Here is an 18,459-nt window from a genome sequence, read left to right on the forward strand (position 1 = left end):
CAGCTCCTTCCCCTCCCTCCCCAGCGCCTCCCGCCGATCAGCTCCTTCCCCTCCCCCCCAGCGCCTCCCGCCGATCAGCTCCTTCCCCTGCCTCCCCAGCGCCTCCCGCCGATCAGCTCCTTCCCCTCCCTCCCCAGCGCCTCCCGCCGATCAGCTCCTCCCCCTCCCTCCCCAGCCCTCCAGCCAATCAGCTCCTTCCCCTCCCTCCCCAGTACCTCCCGCCAATCAGCTCCTTCCGCTCCCTCCCCAGCTCCTCCCGCCAATCAGCTCCTTCCCCTCCCTCCCCAGCCCTCCCGCCGATCAGCTCCTTCCCCTCCCTCCCCAGCGCCTCCCGCCGATCAGCTCCTTCCCCTCCCTCCCCAGCGCCTCCCGCCGATCAGCTCCTTCCCCTCCCTCCCCAGCCCTCCAGCCGATCAGCTCCTTCCCCTCCCTCCCCAGCGCCTCCCGCCGATCAGCTCCTTCCCCTCCCTCCCCAGCGCCTCCCGCCGATCAGCTCCTTCCCCTCCCTCCCCAGCGCCTCCCGCCGATCAGCTCCTCCCCCTCCCTCCCCAGCCCTCCAGCCGATCAGCTCCTTCCCCTCCCTCCCCAGTACCTCCCGCCAATCAGCTCCGTCCCCTCCCTCCCCAGCACCTCCCGCCGATCAGCTCCTTCCCCTCCCTCCCCAGCGCCTCCAGCCGATCAGCTCCTTCCCCTCCCTCCCCAGCCCTCCCGCCGATCAGCTCCTTCCCCTCCCTCCCCAGCGCCTCCCGCCAATCAGCTCCTTCCCCTCCCTCCCCAGCACCTCCCGCCGATCAGCTCCTTCCCCTCCCTCCCCAGCGCCTCCAGCCGATCAGCTCCTTCCCCTCCCTCCCCAGCCCTCCCGCCGATCAGCTCCTTCCCCCCCCTCCCCAGCCTCCCGCCGATCAGCTCCTTCCCCTCCCTCCCCAGCGCCTCCCGCCAATCAGCTCCTTCCCCTCCCTCCCCAGCCCGACCAGCCAATCAGCTCCTTCCCCTCCCTCCCCAGCCCTACCAGCCAATCAGCTCCTTCCCCTCCCTCCCCAGCACCTCCCGCCAATCAGCTCCTTCCCCTCCCTCCCCAACCCTCCCGCCAATCAGCTCCTTCCCCTCCCTCCCCAGCACCTCCCGCCAATCAGCTCCTTCCCCTCCCTCCCCAGCCCTCCCGCCAATCAGCTCCTTCCCCTCCCTCCCCAGCACCTCCCGCCGATCAGCTCCTTCCCCTCCCCCCCAGCGCCTCCCGCCCACCACGAACAGCTGTTCAGCAGTGAGCAGGAGGCGCTTGGGGGGAGACAGCTGGGTGTGCTCGAGGAATCGGGCTGGGCAGAGGCAGAGCAGGAGCAGGAAGAGGCGGGGCCTTGGGGGAAGGGGGTGGCGTGGAGGCGGGACCTGGGGCGGAGCAGGGGTTGAGCATCCCCCGGAAAACGACAAAGTCAGCGCCTGTGGTCTCAAGTCTCCGGGTCTGGGGGAAAGGGGGGGTTTCAGACAAAACCAGGCTGGGCAGGACCAAGGCTGCCGGGAGAGGGGCTGAGCTGCAAAGCTGAGCATCCCTCACAGGGGATGTCCTGCAAGCAGCTCTTCTTGTGTATAGCAAGGGAGCTTCAGCTCAGGCAGCTCTGCTCTCCCCAGCTGTGGCAGGATGGCCCAGGGCACAAAGGCGACCTCTCAGGAAACTGGGTCCCCAGCCGGCCTCGTCTGTACGGCGAGCTAGCGTGCGGCAAATTGGGTGGGAATCTCCAGCCCTGTAGCCTGCCGTGCCCTGACTGGCCGTATGGATCCTGCTACCGTGCGCTAGCAGTTCTGGAGCGTGGCACCAGGGTTCCTCCAGAACGGTCAGTGTGCAGCGGCCTGCCCTAAGTGAAAACCAACAGCTTGAGTTGCAGCCGTTGGAAGCCAGTGCAGATCCCAGAGCACCTGGTGTCTTGCACTGCCAGTGGGAAACTCGGCTTCCCTTATCTTTCTAGCATTGTGGTACGTGAGCCCTTCACAGTCATTAATGGATGTATCCCTGCCAGCACTCCTGAGAGGTCGGGAAGGGGTATCCCCCTTCTACAGATGGTTAGATGGTGATGTGCCCCAAGTCCCCAGACAAAGAACCAGGCTGAACTGGGAATTGAACCCATGTCTTTTGAATCCCAAGCCAGTCTCTCATAGGCCAGAAGGGACCATCACGATCATTTAGTCTGAGCTCCTGCACATTTCAGGCCACAGACCCTCACCCGCCCACTCCTGCAATAGACCCCTGCTGAGTTACTGACATCCTCATGGTTTAAAGACATCACGTTCCAGAGAATCCACCGTTTACACTAATTCAAACCAGCAGGTGACCCAGGCCCCATGCTGCAGAAGAAAACCCCGGGGGAAAATTCCTTCCCGCCTCCAAATATGGTGATCAGTTAGACCCTGAGCATGTGGGTGAGACCCAGCAGCCAGACACCCAGGAAAGAATTCTCTGTAATATCTCAGAGCCCTTCCCATCTAGTTCCCATCTCTAGCCATTGGGGATTTTTGCTCCTGGCATTGTAGGGTGTCCCATCGTACCAGCCCCTCCATAGATTTATCAAGCTCAGTCCTATCCACTAGGCCACCCTTCCTCCCTCCATTACAGTGTGTAACAGAAAACTAAAAGGCCCAGTACGCTGTATAGTGCTGTGAAGGGGGAAGTGATGCATGTCACTCATAAAACTGAGGTTCCACACCTTGGTGATCTCAAAGCATTTACGTCAGCCTAGAGCAAACCCACAGGATCCGAAATCGTTAGCAAATGCCCAGTAGGTAAGAATCCTTCCCTGACAGGGTGTTGAACTGGCGGAATTAATAGCAACAGCCTGCTGCTGCCGTCGCCTTCTGCTACCATTCAGCATCTGCCCTGTGCTTGCCCGCAGGTGTAAGAAGTTTGGAGTGCCCATCGAGAAGATTTACAATAAGACCCAGAGGGAGAAGTTTGCGTGGGCAATTGACATGGCTGACGAAGACTTTGAGTTCTGAGAATGGGGCTTCCCACTGAGAAACAGAACCCGTGTTACCTCTTGCTCTTCTGGTAGCTTTGGAAGTTTTTATGTATTGGGGAAAATACGCGTAATGGAAGAATTTGATATGTGCACATCATGCCTTTTTTGTGTAAAAAGAACACCCCGAGTTTAAATCGGGAACAAAGGTACCACTCCCAGTGGTACTAATCCTGACCACAGTGGCCTTAAATATGAACTTTCAGTTCCTTCTCTCTGCTGCCAAGTGCTTCATGTCTCCTTCCCTCTTTGGTTCTGCAATGACGGCAGTTAGGTGTGAGTTTTAAGTATGTAATATAAAGATAGATTAGATTATCTAATCCCATCTCCATTCTCTGTGTCAGGCTGTCTCTACCCTTGCACTCTGCCTGAGAATTAGCTTGACAAGAAACACTAAGGAATGATACTGCTGGAAGCAAGCAATTGGAAACACTGAAACATGACTGAAGGGGTGTAGCAGGAGTCCTGGGTACGCTGCTAGAAGGGATAGTCTACAGATTTCTAAACCTGTCTGAGCATGAGTAAGAATTATAGGATATTTTGTTTTCTCTAGTCTTTGGAAGGGGAAACTGGTTCGGAGGCGCACACATAATCACGGTGATCTATAGGAAACATTCGGTTTACGGAGGGAGGTTGAAACCCAAAGTGAAAAGCATGTTGATTTGAGCAAATCCTGCTCAAATGCAACGTCTCTGTATAACCTTGGTGTAGCAGGACCGTTCTCTGGCCCTGATCCAAAGCCCACTGACGTCAAGAGAAGTTTTTCCATTGACTTCAGCGGGCTTGGGATCAAGCCGCAGGTATCTTTAGACACCACATCAGTCGATGCAGATCTCACCGCATCCATTCATTTTCACAGTGTGGAAAGGTGTCAGGTCCAGGGCAGGGGTTGGAAATGTTAGATAGAGGGGACATGTAGAAGCGACAGTAAGGGGCATGTGACTTCACTGACTGAGTCCATGTTTCTCACTGATCTGGCAACGCAGGGCAGCAAGCTGCCCTCAGCACAAACCGGATGGGGATCTACTGTAGGAAAACTACAGTAAAATGAAGCTATTTGCCATATCACTTTGGATCACTTGTTTTGATACAAAGCACAAAGTTTTGTATGGATCTTGCAAGCAATAAGCCTAAAAATACTTTTGTCAGTAAATCTTTGTATGCACACTAAGGGTTAAATCGGCTCCAGGATTAACCCTTCTTTCATTCAGCGGATAAAGTCCCTGTCACTGCGGTCTGGAGGTCCTTTTCTGCGTGTCAATTCTGAGACCGTTGCTCATGTGTTAACGTATTTAAGTTCTCGTTTCTGTTTGAAGTTAGGTGCTTGAAACATTTCATTAAAATCTGAAATATTTTTGGCTATATTGGTCCTCTCGTTTATCCAGTTAATCCGGTCACGGAACCCAACCCTAGCTCAGGAGAAACCTGCATTGGTAGTTGGTCTCTGGGGTGATGATGGAAGGGCTGCCAGCAAAAGCGATGCACACGCAAGTTTTTGTGAGGACGCATTTGAAAATAGGGCTGTAAAATGTTACCTTTGAGAGAGGACGTTGGACAGCGGTAAAAGCAGGAGGGAGGACTTGTATGCAATTGGCTGCCATCTATTAGGAAGCAGGGACTTTGGGTTTCTAATCTGATAGTTGGATGGGTCCCAACGTGATTTTTCTAGTTCGTGTTCGGCGGATACGTGTCTCCTAGTAATATAAATAGGGCCCTACCAAATTCACGGTCCATTTTGGTCAATTTCACGGTTTTAAAAATAGTTAATTTCATGATTTCAGCTATTTAAATCTGAAATTTCATGGTGGTGTAATTGCAGGGGGTCATGACCCCAAAAAGGAGTTGTGGGGGGGTCACAAGGTTATTGTAGGGGGGGTTGCGGTACTGCTACCCTTCTGCACTGGTGCTGGCTGCGGCTCTGCCTTCAGAGCTGGGCAGCTGGAGAGTAGCGGCTGCTGGCCAGGAGCCCAGTGCTGAAGGCAGAGCCGCTGCCAGCAGCAGCGCAGAAGTAAGGGTGGCCTGGGATAGTATTGCCACCCCTACTTCTGTGCAGCTGCCTGCAGAGCTGGGCCCTCAATCGGCAGCTGCTGCCCTCTGGTTGCCCAGCTCTGAAGGCAGCAGTGCAGAAATAAGGGTGGCATGGCATGGTATTACCACCCATACTTCTGCGCTGCTCCTGGCAAGGCGCTGCCTTCAGGGCTCTCTGACCACCCGCTCTGAAGGCAAGTTCAGAAGAAAGGGTGGCAATATTGCGACCCCCCTAAAATAATCTAGTGAGTCCTCTGCAACCCCTTTTGTGTCAGAACCCCCAATTTGAGAAACGCTGGTCTCCCCCATGAAATCAGTATAGTATAGGGTAAACGCACACAAAAGACCAGATTTCACGGGCGGAGACCAGATTTCACCGTCCGTGACGTGTTTTTCATGGCCATGAATTTCGGAGAGCCCTACATGTAGATTAGCTCATCTACATTTCAATAACATAAACTTTCCCTTTGCCCCGAAAGGGATTCTTAACTCTAAAGATCCCCCCTTTAAACCATCTTCCCAAATTAGTCTGCCTGCACTAAACACATTCAGAGCTCACCTATGTTGTTCCTGCCTCAGTTGAGTGGTTATTGGAGGATGACTAGAGGGCATAATCTTCTGCGGGTTTATGGGGTCTTTTACCAGTGAAAGAGCCTTACCCAGTCATATCCTTAACTTCTATTAACAATCACCAAAACAGACTGCACACACAGCATACAACGCTCACCATTCCCAATAAGGCAGATGAACTTTTCCTGATGGCCAGTCGGGATCAGGTCATCGGGAGACTCCAGCTTCCACACGGTGCGATTGGCAGAGGTCTGGCAGCTCTGATCTTTGGGGCTGGGTCCTGGAGTTGGTTCCCAAAGAACTTCCTTTTGGACCCCACTTTATATAGTGAAATTTGAGTCTTGCTTACTAAACAATTCCCCAACCAAGCCTAACATATTGTAAAACAATTGTTTAACCGATCAGACCTGCTAGGGGGCTTATTCCTTCACCCTCGTTTCCCTGGTCCTTCTCACACGAACAGAGAGCAGCAATACCCGAAGTCCGAAGGCGCAAACAATTTGATGTTTATTGGGATGAACTTCCAGCCAGCAGGACACTTCCAGCAGGCTCCGCTGTCCCTTGGCAGGTTAGCAATAGGCACCCGCCGCCCCCTGAGCACCCGCCTGCAGCGTCCAGCCCCGGAGCCGCTGGACGCTCCCAGAATTCCCAGCGCCACAGCTCCCAATAGGGTGACCAGATGTCCCGATTTTATAGGGGCAGTCCTGATATTTGGGGCTTAGTCTTAGTCCTGATATTTGGGCCAATAACCCCCCCCCCACTCCTGATTTTTCACACTTGCTGCCTGGTCACCCTAGCTCCCAAAGGAGCAGCTGACCAGTGGGACCCCGCTCCCCTTAACATGCAGCACGTAGATTGGTTCATGGTAAAAGCCTGACGACGTTTATCTAACAAAGGAAGAAACTGGAGAAGCAGCAAAGGGAAATATTGGACTCAAAGGGTTACATACAAAGTCAAACCATGACAGGCATGCTAGAGCCTAAACTCCGCTAGCAAGCTGCCCTCTCATCTCATACAGGCTGCTTCCCTTTCACCAGAGCCACCAACTTCCTGTAGGGTTGCCCTCCCTTCCCCCGCTGCTCACCTCTCCCTGTTCATTTCTTCTCCAGGAGTCCCCCACAATCTCTTCACTGGCATTTGACGCAGCGTTCAAATAGATTTCCATTGTAAGCCACACAGTCCACAATGGTCAGCCAGGGAGCTTGTGTTTGTCTCAACTCCTGTTTGGTGGGACCTATCTTAAGGCATGTACCTCTGGGAGACCTGCCCTGAACTACAAGGCTCTAGGACCATGATTTCCAGAATATGCACATAGCTGCTTACATATTATCTGCACGCACATCTGGCAATGAGTATGATGCCCACTATGACCCAGGTGTTTCGTAGATACCTTAAATGACACTCTTTGGTGACCTACTATGAAGATACCAGACCCAGGGGATCCCTGTAACTCTTATGCAGCCCTCTGCCAGCTGGCATTTTGAGGGCCTTTGGTCACATATGTCAATCATCTTGTGAGCTTTGATTAGCAGTGAAATAATTGACACGACAATCATCATTAGGTTTCAGAGTCAACTTGCTGAGTGGCATCACGAGTTAATGGAATTTAAGTTGTGAATAAAGAGTCACTGTACCATCAGTCATTTTCCAGTCCAAAGCCTGTTAAAAATAGCTAGTGATTGCTTCATTATTACAGGGTCATGGGAACTTCCCAGTTCTTAAGCCACGGGAGGCAGGTCTCTTGAGACGCCTATTTCACTTCCTAATAACTTTCTAAATAGAGAACTGGAGCTGTAGGGTGAGGTTTCTCCTTTGACGTTGCTGAAGTGAAGCTGTTGCCTTGGGAAAACAGCCACTGCTAATTCGTTCTCCAGCTCGAACCTGCTCAGGGTGGGGCTAAGAAGTGATTTCAGTCATGATGGGGTGTAATATTTCGCCTGTAAGCCCCTTGGGGCAGTCTGTGTTTGTGCAGCACTGAGCACAGTGGGGATCCTGGTCCAGGACTGGAGCTGCTAGCTGCTGCCACAATCTAAATAATAACAGGCAAGTTGTTTTCATTCTGGAAGGCTGAAAATCCTCAGCCCTCTTGCCCTGGCTGTTCACGTTCAGAGGGCGGTAATATACATGGCACGTTCTCCTGTGCCGCCCCCTGTGCATGGGAGGAGCATCAGTAAAAACTCCAAAGCCTCCACTATCCTCCCTCAAAATCACCTCTGTGGCGATGCCCAAAACTCCTCAACAACGGCTAGGCAGTTGTGCCGTAGCTGCCCGTCACTGCAAACCGGCTCGTCTCCCTGTTAACTTGTCCTCTGCCCCTTTTATGTCCACCTGTTGTTCTCTCATCATAGGCTGGGACTGTGAGTTCTTTGGAACAGGGGCTGTCTTTTTAGTCACATGAGTGTACAGCACCTAGCGCAATGGGGCCTCAGTCCCTGACTGGGGCCTCGCGGCCCAACGGCAATACAAATCATCAATAGTTATAAATGCCCTATGCTGGCCTTACAGTGGGGTTGGGGTGTGTTACTCCTTTAAGCAGCCCACGTGTTTTTCTTTTGGAAGGTCCTAACACGTGAACCCAGCGTGACCCAAAATAATTCCTCACAGCACCAGGGCGTGGGCCTGAAGTGCCCCTGCATTGGCAAATGCCAACATTCCCCTTTGCGTTCTCAAGATAATGTTCAGAAACGGTTGTTTGCGCCTATGGTACTTACCTGGCTCTTATCTCTGCATTACCCGAGTGCCTCATTGCCTTGAGTGTATTTGCCCCAATAACCCCCCTCTGAGGCAGGGCAGGACTATTAACTTCATTGCTGAGATGGGAAACTGAGGCACGGACCTGCTAAGTGACTTGCCCAAGGGCACACAGGCAGCCTGCGGCAGAAGCAAAGACTTCTTCCAAGCCTTTGGTGAGTGCCTTTAATCACTGATCAGTCCCATATTGTGGTCTGTGGGGCACTTGCGGGTTCTGGCTTCTCCCCCTTGTTTCACCTGCTGAAACACAATAGAAGCTAAAGCCACACTTAATACTTTCCTAGTATCACCTTCCCCCATCAGCAATTGCTGTACCTGCCGGAGGGATATTAGCTGGATGCAAACAGGAGAGGAGGGTCTTGTGGTTAAAGGACAGGCCCAGGTCTCAGGAGACTGGGATTGAGTCTTGGGTCTGACACAGACTTGCGGCATGACCTTGAGTAAGTCACTTAACCTCTCTGCACTGCCGTTTCCACATCTGCAGTGTGTGACTGAACCCTGCCCTGCCTCACAGGGGGGTTGTGAGGGTAAATTCATGAGCAAAGGTAACAGGCTCAGATACTGCAATCACGAGCACCTTAGCACTGCCTCTAAATAAAAGAGGAGATGTCCGGGGCAATCTCGGCATTAAGATCATAGGATGGAAGGGACCCCGAGAGGTCACCTAATCAGGTGAGGCAGGACCAAGTAAACCTAGATCATCCCTGACAGGTGTTCGTCCAACCTGTTCTTCAAAACCTCCAGTGATGGGAATTCTCCAACCTCCCTTGGGCACCTATTCCAGAGCGTAACTACCCTGAGAGTGAGTTTGTTCCTCATATCTAAGCTGTGGGTCGCACTGGGGAAGGGTTGGAGGGCTGCTGGCTAACCTGAGCAGACACAGTTTGGTGGGTTGCATCTCTTGCTGTCGTAGCGCGCAATGAGCTCGGGGGCAAACTTCTCCGGGGAGTTATTTCAAGTGAACACGTCAGGGGCCCTGCACAGGTCATTGCAAGAAGGTGCAAAGGCTCGGCAGAAACAAACTCAGCCTGCAAGGTCTCTGGCTCAAGGGGTAACGTTTGCATCGAGGAATCAAGATAAATTCAGAGGAGCGGCAACAAAGAGTCACCAGGACACCTCGACTTGGGGCTCAACCCAGCTCTGTGACCCTGGGTGTCGCCCCTGAGCTTCGCAAAGGGAATTCGGTCCCCTCTCTTGCCCCAGCAGCCCATCCCCTGTGCAAAGCAATGCTGACGCCTCTCTCCCAGGGCACAGCTGCCAGTTGACATGGCTGGTCGTTTCTTTTGCTTTGAGAATTTGGGTTCCATAACTATTGCTCCATGCTGGTGTTCTGATGCAAGGCCAGAACATCTGCCCCTTGCTGAGCACGTGTGGGGCTGGGCGTGTATATTAATTGCAGTGCATAGAAAACTGCCTACGGACAGCACTTAATTAGAGCTCTGTCCCTTGTGGCTTACATGATGTTTTACCTATTGCCAGCTACGCCCTCCGCTGCGTGAGATCACAGCGGGGAGTGACATGCATTTTCTTACCCACCGCACGTGGTGGGACACGTTACTCCAGTCATTTGCCTCCTCTCGCTGCCTGCAGATAAGTCGCATTTCTTGCTTTTAATAGTGTGCTCGCCCTGATGCAGTCACAACGTCCATACAGGGACCGAGTGCCGTGGAACGGTCCATACGGAGCCATCAAAATGACACTCTTCAGGGGTCGGTGTTCGTTGAATTTGGATGGAATTGATGGACAGGATGCACTGATCTGGATGTCATGCTGCTCCCTCAAACAATCTCTGCTCCCGTCTTTCAGAGCGATTTTCTGCACTTCACCAGCCCCGTCCCCTCCCAGGCGCGTCCCACACGCAGTGAGGCTCGACTCACTCAGTTCTTCAACCTCCCTTTTTTGCAAAGATAGAAAAGGAGACACCAAGCAGTAAATGGCATTTCCAAGGTCACAGGTGGAGATTGCATACACAGCCCAGCTCCCGTGACTCCCAGTCGTGTGCATTAGCCCCTCGTCTCATTGGTTGCCACTGTGAAACACTAGGCACTAGATCTCCCTTGTCGTCTCGGTTACCATCTGACACAGCCATCTGGAGAGGAACCATGAGTGTTACACCATTATCACAAGAACATCAGAACGGCCCTACTGGGTCAGACCAATGGTCCATCTAGCCCAGTATCCTGTCTTCCGACAGTGGCCAATGCCAGGTGCCTCAGAGGGAATGAACAGAACAGGGAACCATCAAGTGATCCATCCCCTGTCGCCCATTCCCAGCTTCTGGCAAACAGAGGCTAGGGACACCATCCCTGCCCATCCTGGCTAATAGCCATTGATGACCTAACCTCCATGAACTTATTCAGTTCTTTTTTGAACCCTGTTATAGTCTTGGCCTTCACAACATCCTCTGGCAAGGCATTCCACAGGTTGTGCGTTGTGTGAAGAAATACTTCCTTGTGTTTGTTTTAACCCTGCTGCCTATTTTAAAAAAAGATCACCTATCCGTCCCTGAGCTGTGGAGAGCTCAAAGACCTTGAACACCTCACTGGTGGACAGTATCTTCTCATTGCTCAGGCAAATTTCCCTGACTCTGGTATCATGACAACTTCAGAGTCCTAGCATAGTTGTGGGAGGGAGGACATCTACCGCTATTACAACATCGCTGCTCAAGAAGTGACTTCCACACCCTCATGCCATGTGCATTGGACTTGATCTTACAGTTGCCTCCTCCTCCTCCTTTGTTTGCTCTGTCAGACTCCCATGCATCGCTGACTTCTCTTGGCAGCATCTCTTCATGTGTGCCTGGGCTTTGTGGGATACCTCGGGGATGCCCTGGTCTGGTCCAGCACACATCGGCTCTGCACCCAGCACTTGAATGGCGAGGTTTGAGCCAAACAGTTGAGTCACCCCACCAGACACTGTTCTGTGCCTCATGAAACTCCATTCTTTTTACCCCTCACTTGGAATCAGAGGAGGAGACAAGGATTCATAATACGGATCATGAACAATAACCCTACAGAGCTGACTAAGCTGATGCATCCTTAGAAGAGGCCCTAGGTTTACAGACAGTGATGTGACCTAATCCCTAACCTCTCCCAGCTGCCCCCAGACAGTTAGCCCCCTAGAATTCAAGACCAAGCCAAGCTGGGGACAAGACTGCATGAAAAGCCAGTACTTGGTTCCTATGAGGATTCAGTGCCCAGTAAGCCATGCAGCAGCTCTTCAGCACAGCTGCCATGTGAATCAGAATGTGGTGGTGGTAGTGACCCAGCCCGAGTCAGAAATAGACCTTTAAATTTCCTGCCTTCCTAGTCACAAGAACCCCAGGGAGGTATATAAACCACCCCTCTGGTGCAGGCTGAGAAATGCAAACCAAGATGAGGACTTGCCTGACTATGTTGCTGGCTGCTGCCCTGTGTGCTGAGTGAGGTGAGGTTTCCAGCGGTTCTCTTGGGCTGCACAGTATTACAGCATGCTCAGAAAGGAAGGGGACATGACCTGAAATGACCTGCGTTGTGGTTTGCAGACCAGCATTTCTGTAGGGGGCAGGAGGGTCAGAGCTATTAAGCATCAGAATCTGGAAGGTGGGAATCCCAGAGTCCCTCTCCCCCCCCAACCCCCCATCCCCATCCCGCGATGCGGAGCCTCTCTGTGTAATTTATTTCACCCATTTCTTGCATTGTCGCCGACCTACCCTAATCCCTAAAGCTGGGTTTGCAAACACCTGTGTGCTTCTCTTTGCCCATCTGTAAACTGGGGCCAATTACATTTCCCTATCTCGGGGGGGGGGGGCCTTCAGCCTGAACCAGCGGAGGGTGCTCTGTCTGGGAACCCCTTCACTCAAATTACTTTACATTTTACCCACAACCTCTACCCCAGTCCCTGGCTTGACCTACCAATCTTCAGGCCAAGCTGTCGTTTCTTGGGGGAGCGTAGAGAGGGTGCAAAATTCAGCCGTAAAGAGAAACTGCAAGCTTTGCTCCGGAGAGACTACTGCCATGTTACTGTTTGCAGAGTGCTCTAAATGTGCCGAGTATTATTAAAGCCAGTCTCACAGGTATAGAATGGCACGAGTATCCCAGTGCTTTAACTGTGGGAGGATTTTCCTGCTAGGAGGCATTAGTGTTGATCACTATTGGCGGTAAGACAGCGAAGTAGAGGGATCTGGCATAGAAACCCCGACGTTATCTTAATTATTTTCTGATGTGTGTTGAAAAGTGAGACAAATCTATTAGAAAGTGGTTTTTCCTATTGTAATGAGGATTAGGTGTTTATCAGCAGAGGGATTGGGGGATGGAGGGACAGGGGTGTGTGTGTCATGTGTTGCAAACCTTTGTGAGATCTCATCAGAACATCTCTGTGATCTGCATGGTGTTTCCCTTCCTTAGCTCACTCGCTGAAATGCTACACCTGCATCGCCCAGGCCAGCAACGACCAGTGCATGATCCCCACGGACTGCACCGACGCTGACAAATACTGTGCAGCAGTAATCAGGACTGACAAATCTAGTAAGTTTCAGCATTAGTGACTAGCAGAGCGAGTCTGTCTACTGGTCTGGGCACAGGACTGAGAACAGAGAACTCCTGCTTTCTAATGCCACATGCTGCATGACACTGACTCTTTCTCTGACCTTGGCCACATCACTTACACTCCTTCTGCCCTACTTTCCCTGGCTTTGAAATGGAAATAATCAAATCCACTCAACCTACCTCACTGGGCTATTGAGAGGCTTAATGAATGTTTGTTCACAGGTATAGCCCCATATAATTGCTAAGTATTCTCCTTATTAATAACCAGTGAACACAGTATTAAAAGGGCACCGCACTCATTCAGCCCAGGCACACCAGCCTGGGACTTCAAAAGAGCTCACCTGCTTCTTGCCACGGATCTGTCATGAAACAACCACCAGAAGCTTTCGGTTACAACTGTCGGGTGTACCCGAGTCTGTTGTGGGCAGGAGCCATTTTGCTAAGAGAGTGAACACACACACACACGCACACGCACGAAAGAAATATATGAAAGTTTGTTGTTGGAAAACTCTGAAAATGAGCCAAGGTCCCACAGGGTGTGGGGCATGCGAAACACCTCGCCAGAGATAGCGCTATGGATCTCAATTGTCTATAGATGCAGTGTGGTCATCTAAGCCCATCCCCCCCCTTCATGCCAAACAGTCTGCATGGATCATAGTCTGACACTGGCAGTGCTGGCCCCCACCTAGAGCCTTATGAAGCCCCTGCGATTCATGAAGGTAAGTGCACGTTCCGAGCAGCGGACGCAGTAAGGCTGGTGTTAGCTCTGGCTGCCTGGGCCTGGCCGTGTTGGAAACTGGGGAAGAAGAACAGAGTTCCACCCTTCCCAGGCTACTCACGCAGGAGCTTGTGAGAATTTTGATCTAGCTCCCTGCCCGGGGGGCTTGCTGACATACCTGGTGGTGTTTTCCAACCCCTCAAGGTTGAATGGCCAGTTGGGGGGTGAGGTAGCCGGGCATTACCCACCCAACCCCTGGCCCCTGGTGGTCTCCCGAGGCAGGCACTTGGGGAAAACTAGATTCAGCTCGTTTCGGAAGCAGAGGTAAGAACCTGAACAAGCAGGACTGGCTCCAGGAACTTCCCCGGGGTCGGTAGGACTGCGCTTTCTCCCGGCTGCCCTGCCACTGTGCCGCCGGCGGGATCAAGAGCCAGCCCGGAGCCCTTTGCAGTGAAACCCGGGTCACCGGCGAGTACTGGGAGTCGTGTTATGGTAATGACCAGGCTCTTGGTCCCTCCTTGTTCTGACAGCGGTGGCAGAACAGACACCAACACTGTGTGCTTCAGTAGGGCGCTACATAATCCCTGGGGTGCTTACCTGGCCCCCTCTGCTGTCTTATCTGAGCATCTCCCAGTCTTTAACCCGGCCTCACCCCGGTGAGCTAGGGCAGTGCCATTGTCCCCATTGTACAGATGGGGGAACCGAGGCACCGATCCTCAAAGGTATTTAGGTGCCTCGTTCCCATTGACTTCAATGACACCTGAATCTGGGCCTAAGCAGCCTGCCCAAGGTCCCACAGGAAGGCTGTGGCAGAGCAGGGAATTGCCTGTCCTCTCTCAAGCCTTAGAGTAATGCCTGAACTACTTGGCTATTCCGCAATGCTGGAGCTCCCTCGCTTTGTTAAGACCCCCCACCCCCACCCCGAACACCACCTCCTTGTCCTCTCTAGCAAGTGGAGGACAAAGAACTCTGCGGGTTTGGCTTAACTCCACGTGGAGCATCACACGTGAGCTCCCTGTTCAGTGAGGTAGGATGGCTGTGGATAATGAAGCTTTCTCAGCCCTTGATTGCCAGCTGAGCTAACCCCCGAGGCTGGGCTCCCCTCGGGGCCAGGCTGAGCGCCTGTAGGAGAGGGCTGCAGAACCCTTTATTTCTCTTTTGATTTAGGCTCCTCTGGTGCGATGCGTATCACCAAGCTGTGCCCGCCTATGTGTACAGGAACCAGCCAGCATGCCAGCCTGGGAAACACGTCTACCTCCTGCTGCCACAGGGACTATTGCAACCGTAGCGGGGCGGCCGGCCGGCATGAGAATCAGCTACGCAACGCTGGGGGTTGGGATTTGGGCAGTTTTCTGTCTCCGTGTCTGGACTGGACGGAGACGTGTTGGGAAATCAGGGGTTTGTCCTGAAGAACCTGCGCTGGCCCCCTAAGCACTAGCTCTCGTATGCAACTCATCAATCGCCCTTCCCACCACAGTTCTGTTCCCAGCTGCAGCTCTGCAGGCCCGGTACATTCACTGCCATGTTCCTGGGGTTGAAAGCACAAGACGCCTGGCTGAACAGTGCTGCCCCCTCCCGACAAGCCTGCCTGGGCTCTAGCTCGTGAGCTCTCTGGAGCAGGGACTCCGTTTTATTTATCTCTACAGTGCCTAGCAGAGGGGGGGCCAGATCCCTGAATGGGGCCCACTGGTTCTACCCTAGTCATACATCATCACAGTGCCTGTTCTGGCAGGAGGTGCCAACACACATTGATGGACGTTCTGTAGACTGGGGTTTGTGGCTTGAGTCTATATTTCCTGCCGAACGTGCTGGTGCAATGGAGGTCAGGGGCTCTCTAGGGAGGAATTACGTCAGGAGAGAACAGGTTTTCCATTCCTCAGGATGAATCATAGGATCATAGACTATCAGGGTTGGAAGGGACCTCAGGAGGTCATCTAGTCCAACCCCCTGCTCAAAACAGGACCAATCCCCAACTAAATCATCCCAGCCAGGGCTTTGTCAAGCCTGACCTTAAAAACCTCTAAGGATGGAGATTCCACCACCTCCCTAGGTTAACCTGTTCCAGTGCTTCACCACCCTCCTAGTGAAATAGTGTTTCCTAATATCCAATATCCACCCTCACCCCGCAGGGAGTCTCTGGCCTTGCATGGGAAATAAACACCTCCAATGAGTTGTCTTTCCTCATTGCCTGTTCCAAATGCACCATGGGAATGAAGAAACTAAGGCTACCCCTGAGTGGAGGGCAGCTGGGTGGAGCCCGTCAAGTAATTAGTGGATTCCGGACAAGCCCTTGCAAAGGCTGTGTTTGCTGCTGCACTTTTAAATTTTATAAATCCATGGTATGTCCACACCTTGAATATACTGTGTGCAGTTCTGGTCACCCCATCTCAACAAAGATCTATTAGAACTGGAAACGGCGCAGAGAAGGGCAACAAAAATGATTAAGGGTATCGAACATACGAGGAGAGATTAAGAAGACTGGGACTGTTCAGCTTGGAAAAGAGACATCTAAGGGGGGATATGATTGAGGTCTATAAAATCATGACTGGTGTGGAGAAAGTGAATGGGGAAGTGTTATTTACTCCTTCTCATAACATAAGAACCAGGGGTCAGCCAATGAAATTAATAGGCAAGAGGTTTAGAACAAACAGAAGGAAGTACTTCACACAATGCATAATCAAGAAGGATGTGGAAAAATTGGAAAGAGTCCAGCGGAGGGCAACAAAAATGATTAGGGGGCTGGAGCACATGTCGTATGAGGAGAGGCTGAGGGAACTGGGATGCAGAAGAGAAGAATGAGGGGGGATTTGATAGCTGCTTTCAACTATCTGAAAGGGGGTTCCAAAGAGGATGGATCTAGACTGTTCTCAGTGGTACCTGATGACAGAATAAGGAGTAATGGTCTCGAGTTGCAGTGGGGGAGGTTTAGGTTAGATATTAGGAAAAACTTTTTCACTAGGAGGGTGGAGAAGCACTGGAATGGGTTACCTAGGGAGGTGGTGGAATCTCCTTCCTGAGAGGTTTTTAAGGTCAGGCTTGACAAAGCCCTGGCTGGGGTGATTTAGTTGGGATTGGTCCTGCTTTGAGCAGGGGGTTGGACTAGATACCTCCTGAGGTCCCTTCCAACCCTGAGATTCTGTGATTCTATGATTCAACCTGTTGAACTCATTGACATGGGATGTTGTGAAGGCCAAAAGTCTAGGTTCAGAAAAGAACTAGATAAGTTCCTGGAGGAGAGGGTCCATCAATGGCTATTAGCCAAGATGGTCTGGGACACAGCCCCACGCTCCAAGTGTCCCTAAGCCCTTAATTGCCAGAAGCTGGCACTGGATGACAGAGGATGGATCACTCGACAATTACCCTGTTCTGTTATTCCCTTTGAGGCACCTGGCACTGGCCACTGCCAGAAGACAGGATACTGGGCTGGATAGACTTTTGGTCTAAGCCAGTATGGCCGTTCTTATGTTCTAGCCCCAGCTACATTAAAGACCAAATTTTGATCTATGAGCCGCCCTGGGAACAGTGGTGCTCTGGGGCTGTGCAGATCCCCAAGTCCAGGTTGAACAGCATGAGAGCTGGGGACAAAGCGTTCTCAGCTGAGGGGAGGTGGCTATGAACCAATCTGCCAGAGGAGATCAGGCAGCCCCAAAGCGCGGCCATTCTTAGGAACCACTGCAAAGCCCTCCCCTTCGAAAAGGCCTTCCCACCAGCAGAACGGACACTCCCAACCCTGACATCCCTGTCTACCCCCAAATTCCCAACTAAGCCTCCAAGAGCCCTAAACAAATCAACCTAGAATAAAGTAAATTAATAAAACCTACAAAATCAAACCCAAAACAGAGTTTTTACCGGGGAAAAAAGAGAAACGGCATCGACTCCATGGACCACACTAGGGATTTGACTCTTGCTGTTGATTTTACATGGAAGGTGCCCAGATGCCACGGTGATAGATGGATAACATAGCCACATAGCCACCATCCCCTGGATGCCAGGCTAGGAACAGGAGAGCTGGGAAGTTGATCTTGCACCTACTCACTGGCTATATAGGGGAGAGACCTGTCACCGTCCCGCCTAAAGATAATTACCCTGGAGTGGGTGATGCTGTGGTTATATAAGGCCCAGGCCAGAGCCCATCTGGGATACTGTGTGCAGGGCTAATCACTGCTACACAGGAAAGGCAGAGCTGTGGTCAGTTATCTGCTCTTGTCTCTTATCACACCACCTTCAGACACCTCCACAGTCTTCACCCTGGGTACGTCTGCTTCCACAGCAGCTTCCCAATTGCCAGCACCTCGTACATGTTGGCCATTCCTGCCCCATCAACCATATTTGGTGGGTGCAGTTGCAAGACGGATGGAGTTTTTGTTCACCCATGGAAAGGAGAGTCGGAGCCTCACCCAGCACTCTGTCCTCTTGGACAGTGTATTAAAAGAGGGACTTGCTGGGAGACCCGGGATCAGCCTGATGATCATACGGTAACACTGGGCTCAGCCAGGCTGCAGATGGGAGAGAGACGTGCCAGGCGTGGGAAAGCCCCAAAGGTGACTCAACGCTGCAGAGATGTTTGCCAAGAGAAGGTCCTTCCTGCGGTAGGTATTTCAGTAGGACAGTACGTTTCCTAACGGACACGTGGGCATTCCAAGAACTAATCAGAACACGCTGCAGAGCTTTCTGCAGTGCCCGTGAGATGTAGGCAGTGGATTTTATGTTGTTATTCTCTTGATGACATCTGTAGAGAATATAAACCACAAGGGACAACACCAGGGGCGGCTCTAGGCACCAGCAAAACAAGCTTCTGCCTAGGGCGGCAAAATATAGGGGGCGGCAAAAGGCTGGGGCTGGGGCCCCAGCTCATCCTGCTGCT

The 18,459-nt window shown here is 52.2% G+C and overlaps 1 protein-coding gene across 8 annotated transcripts in view; it reads left to right on the forward strand.

Annotated features, from left to right (window-relative positions):
* Positions 1–4,354, forward strand: part of TOP1MT (DNA topoisomerase I mitochondrial) — a 58,018-nt gene extending 53,664 nt beyond the window's left edge. For all 8 annotated transcript variants that reach the window (XM_045003542.1, XM_045003543.1, XM_045003541.1 and 5 more), the window contains one exon: positions 2,880–4,354. In XM_045003542.1, the coding sequence (XP_044859477.1) occupies positions 2,880–2,982 (103 nt within the window). In that variant the 3' untranslated portion in view covers positions 2,983–4,354. The remainder of the gene's footprint in view (positions 1–2,879) is intronic.
* Positions 4,355–18,459: the final 14,105 nt, after the last annotated feature.

This window comes from Mauremys mutica, chromosome 2 (assembly GCF_020497125.1).
Source record: "Mauremys mutica isolate MM-2020 ecotype Southern chromosome 2, ASM2049712v1, whole genome shotgun sequence".
Taxonomy (NCBI): Eukaryota; Metazoa; Chordata; order Testudines; family Geoemydidae; genus Mauremys; species Mauremys mutica.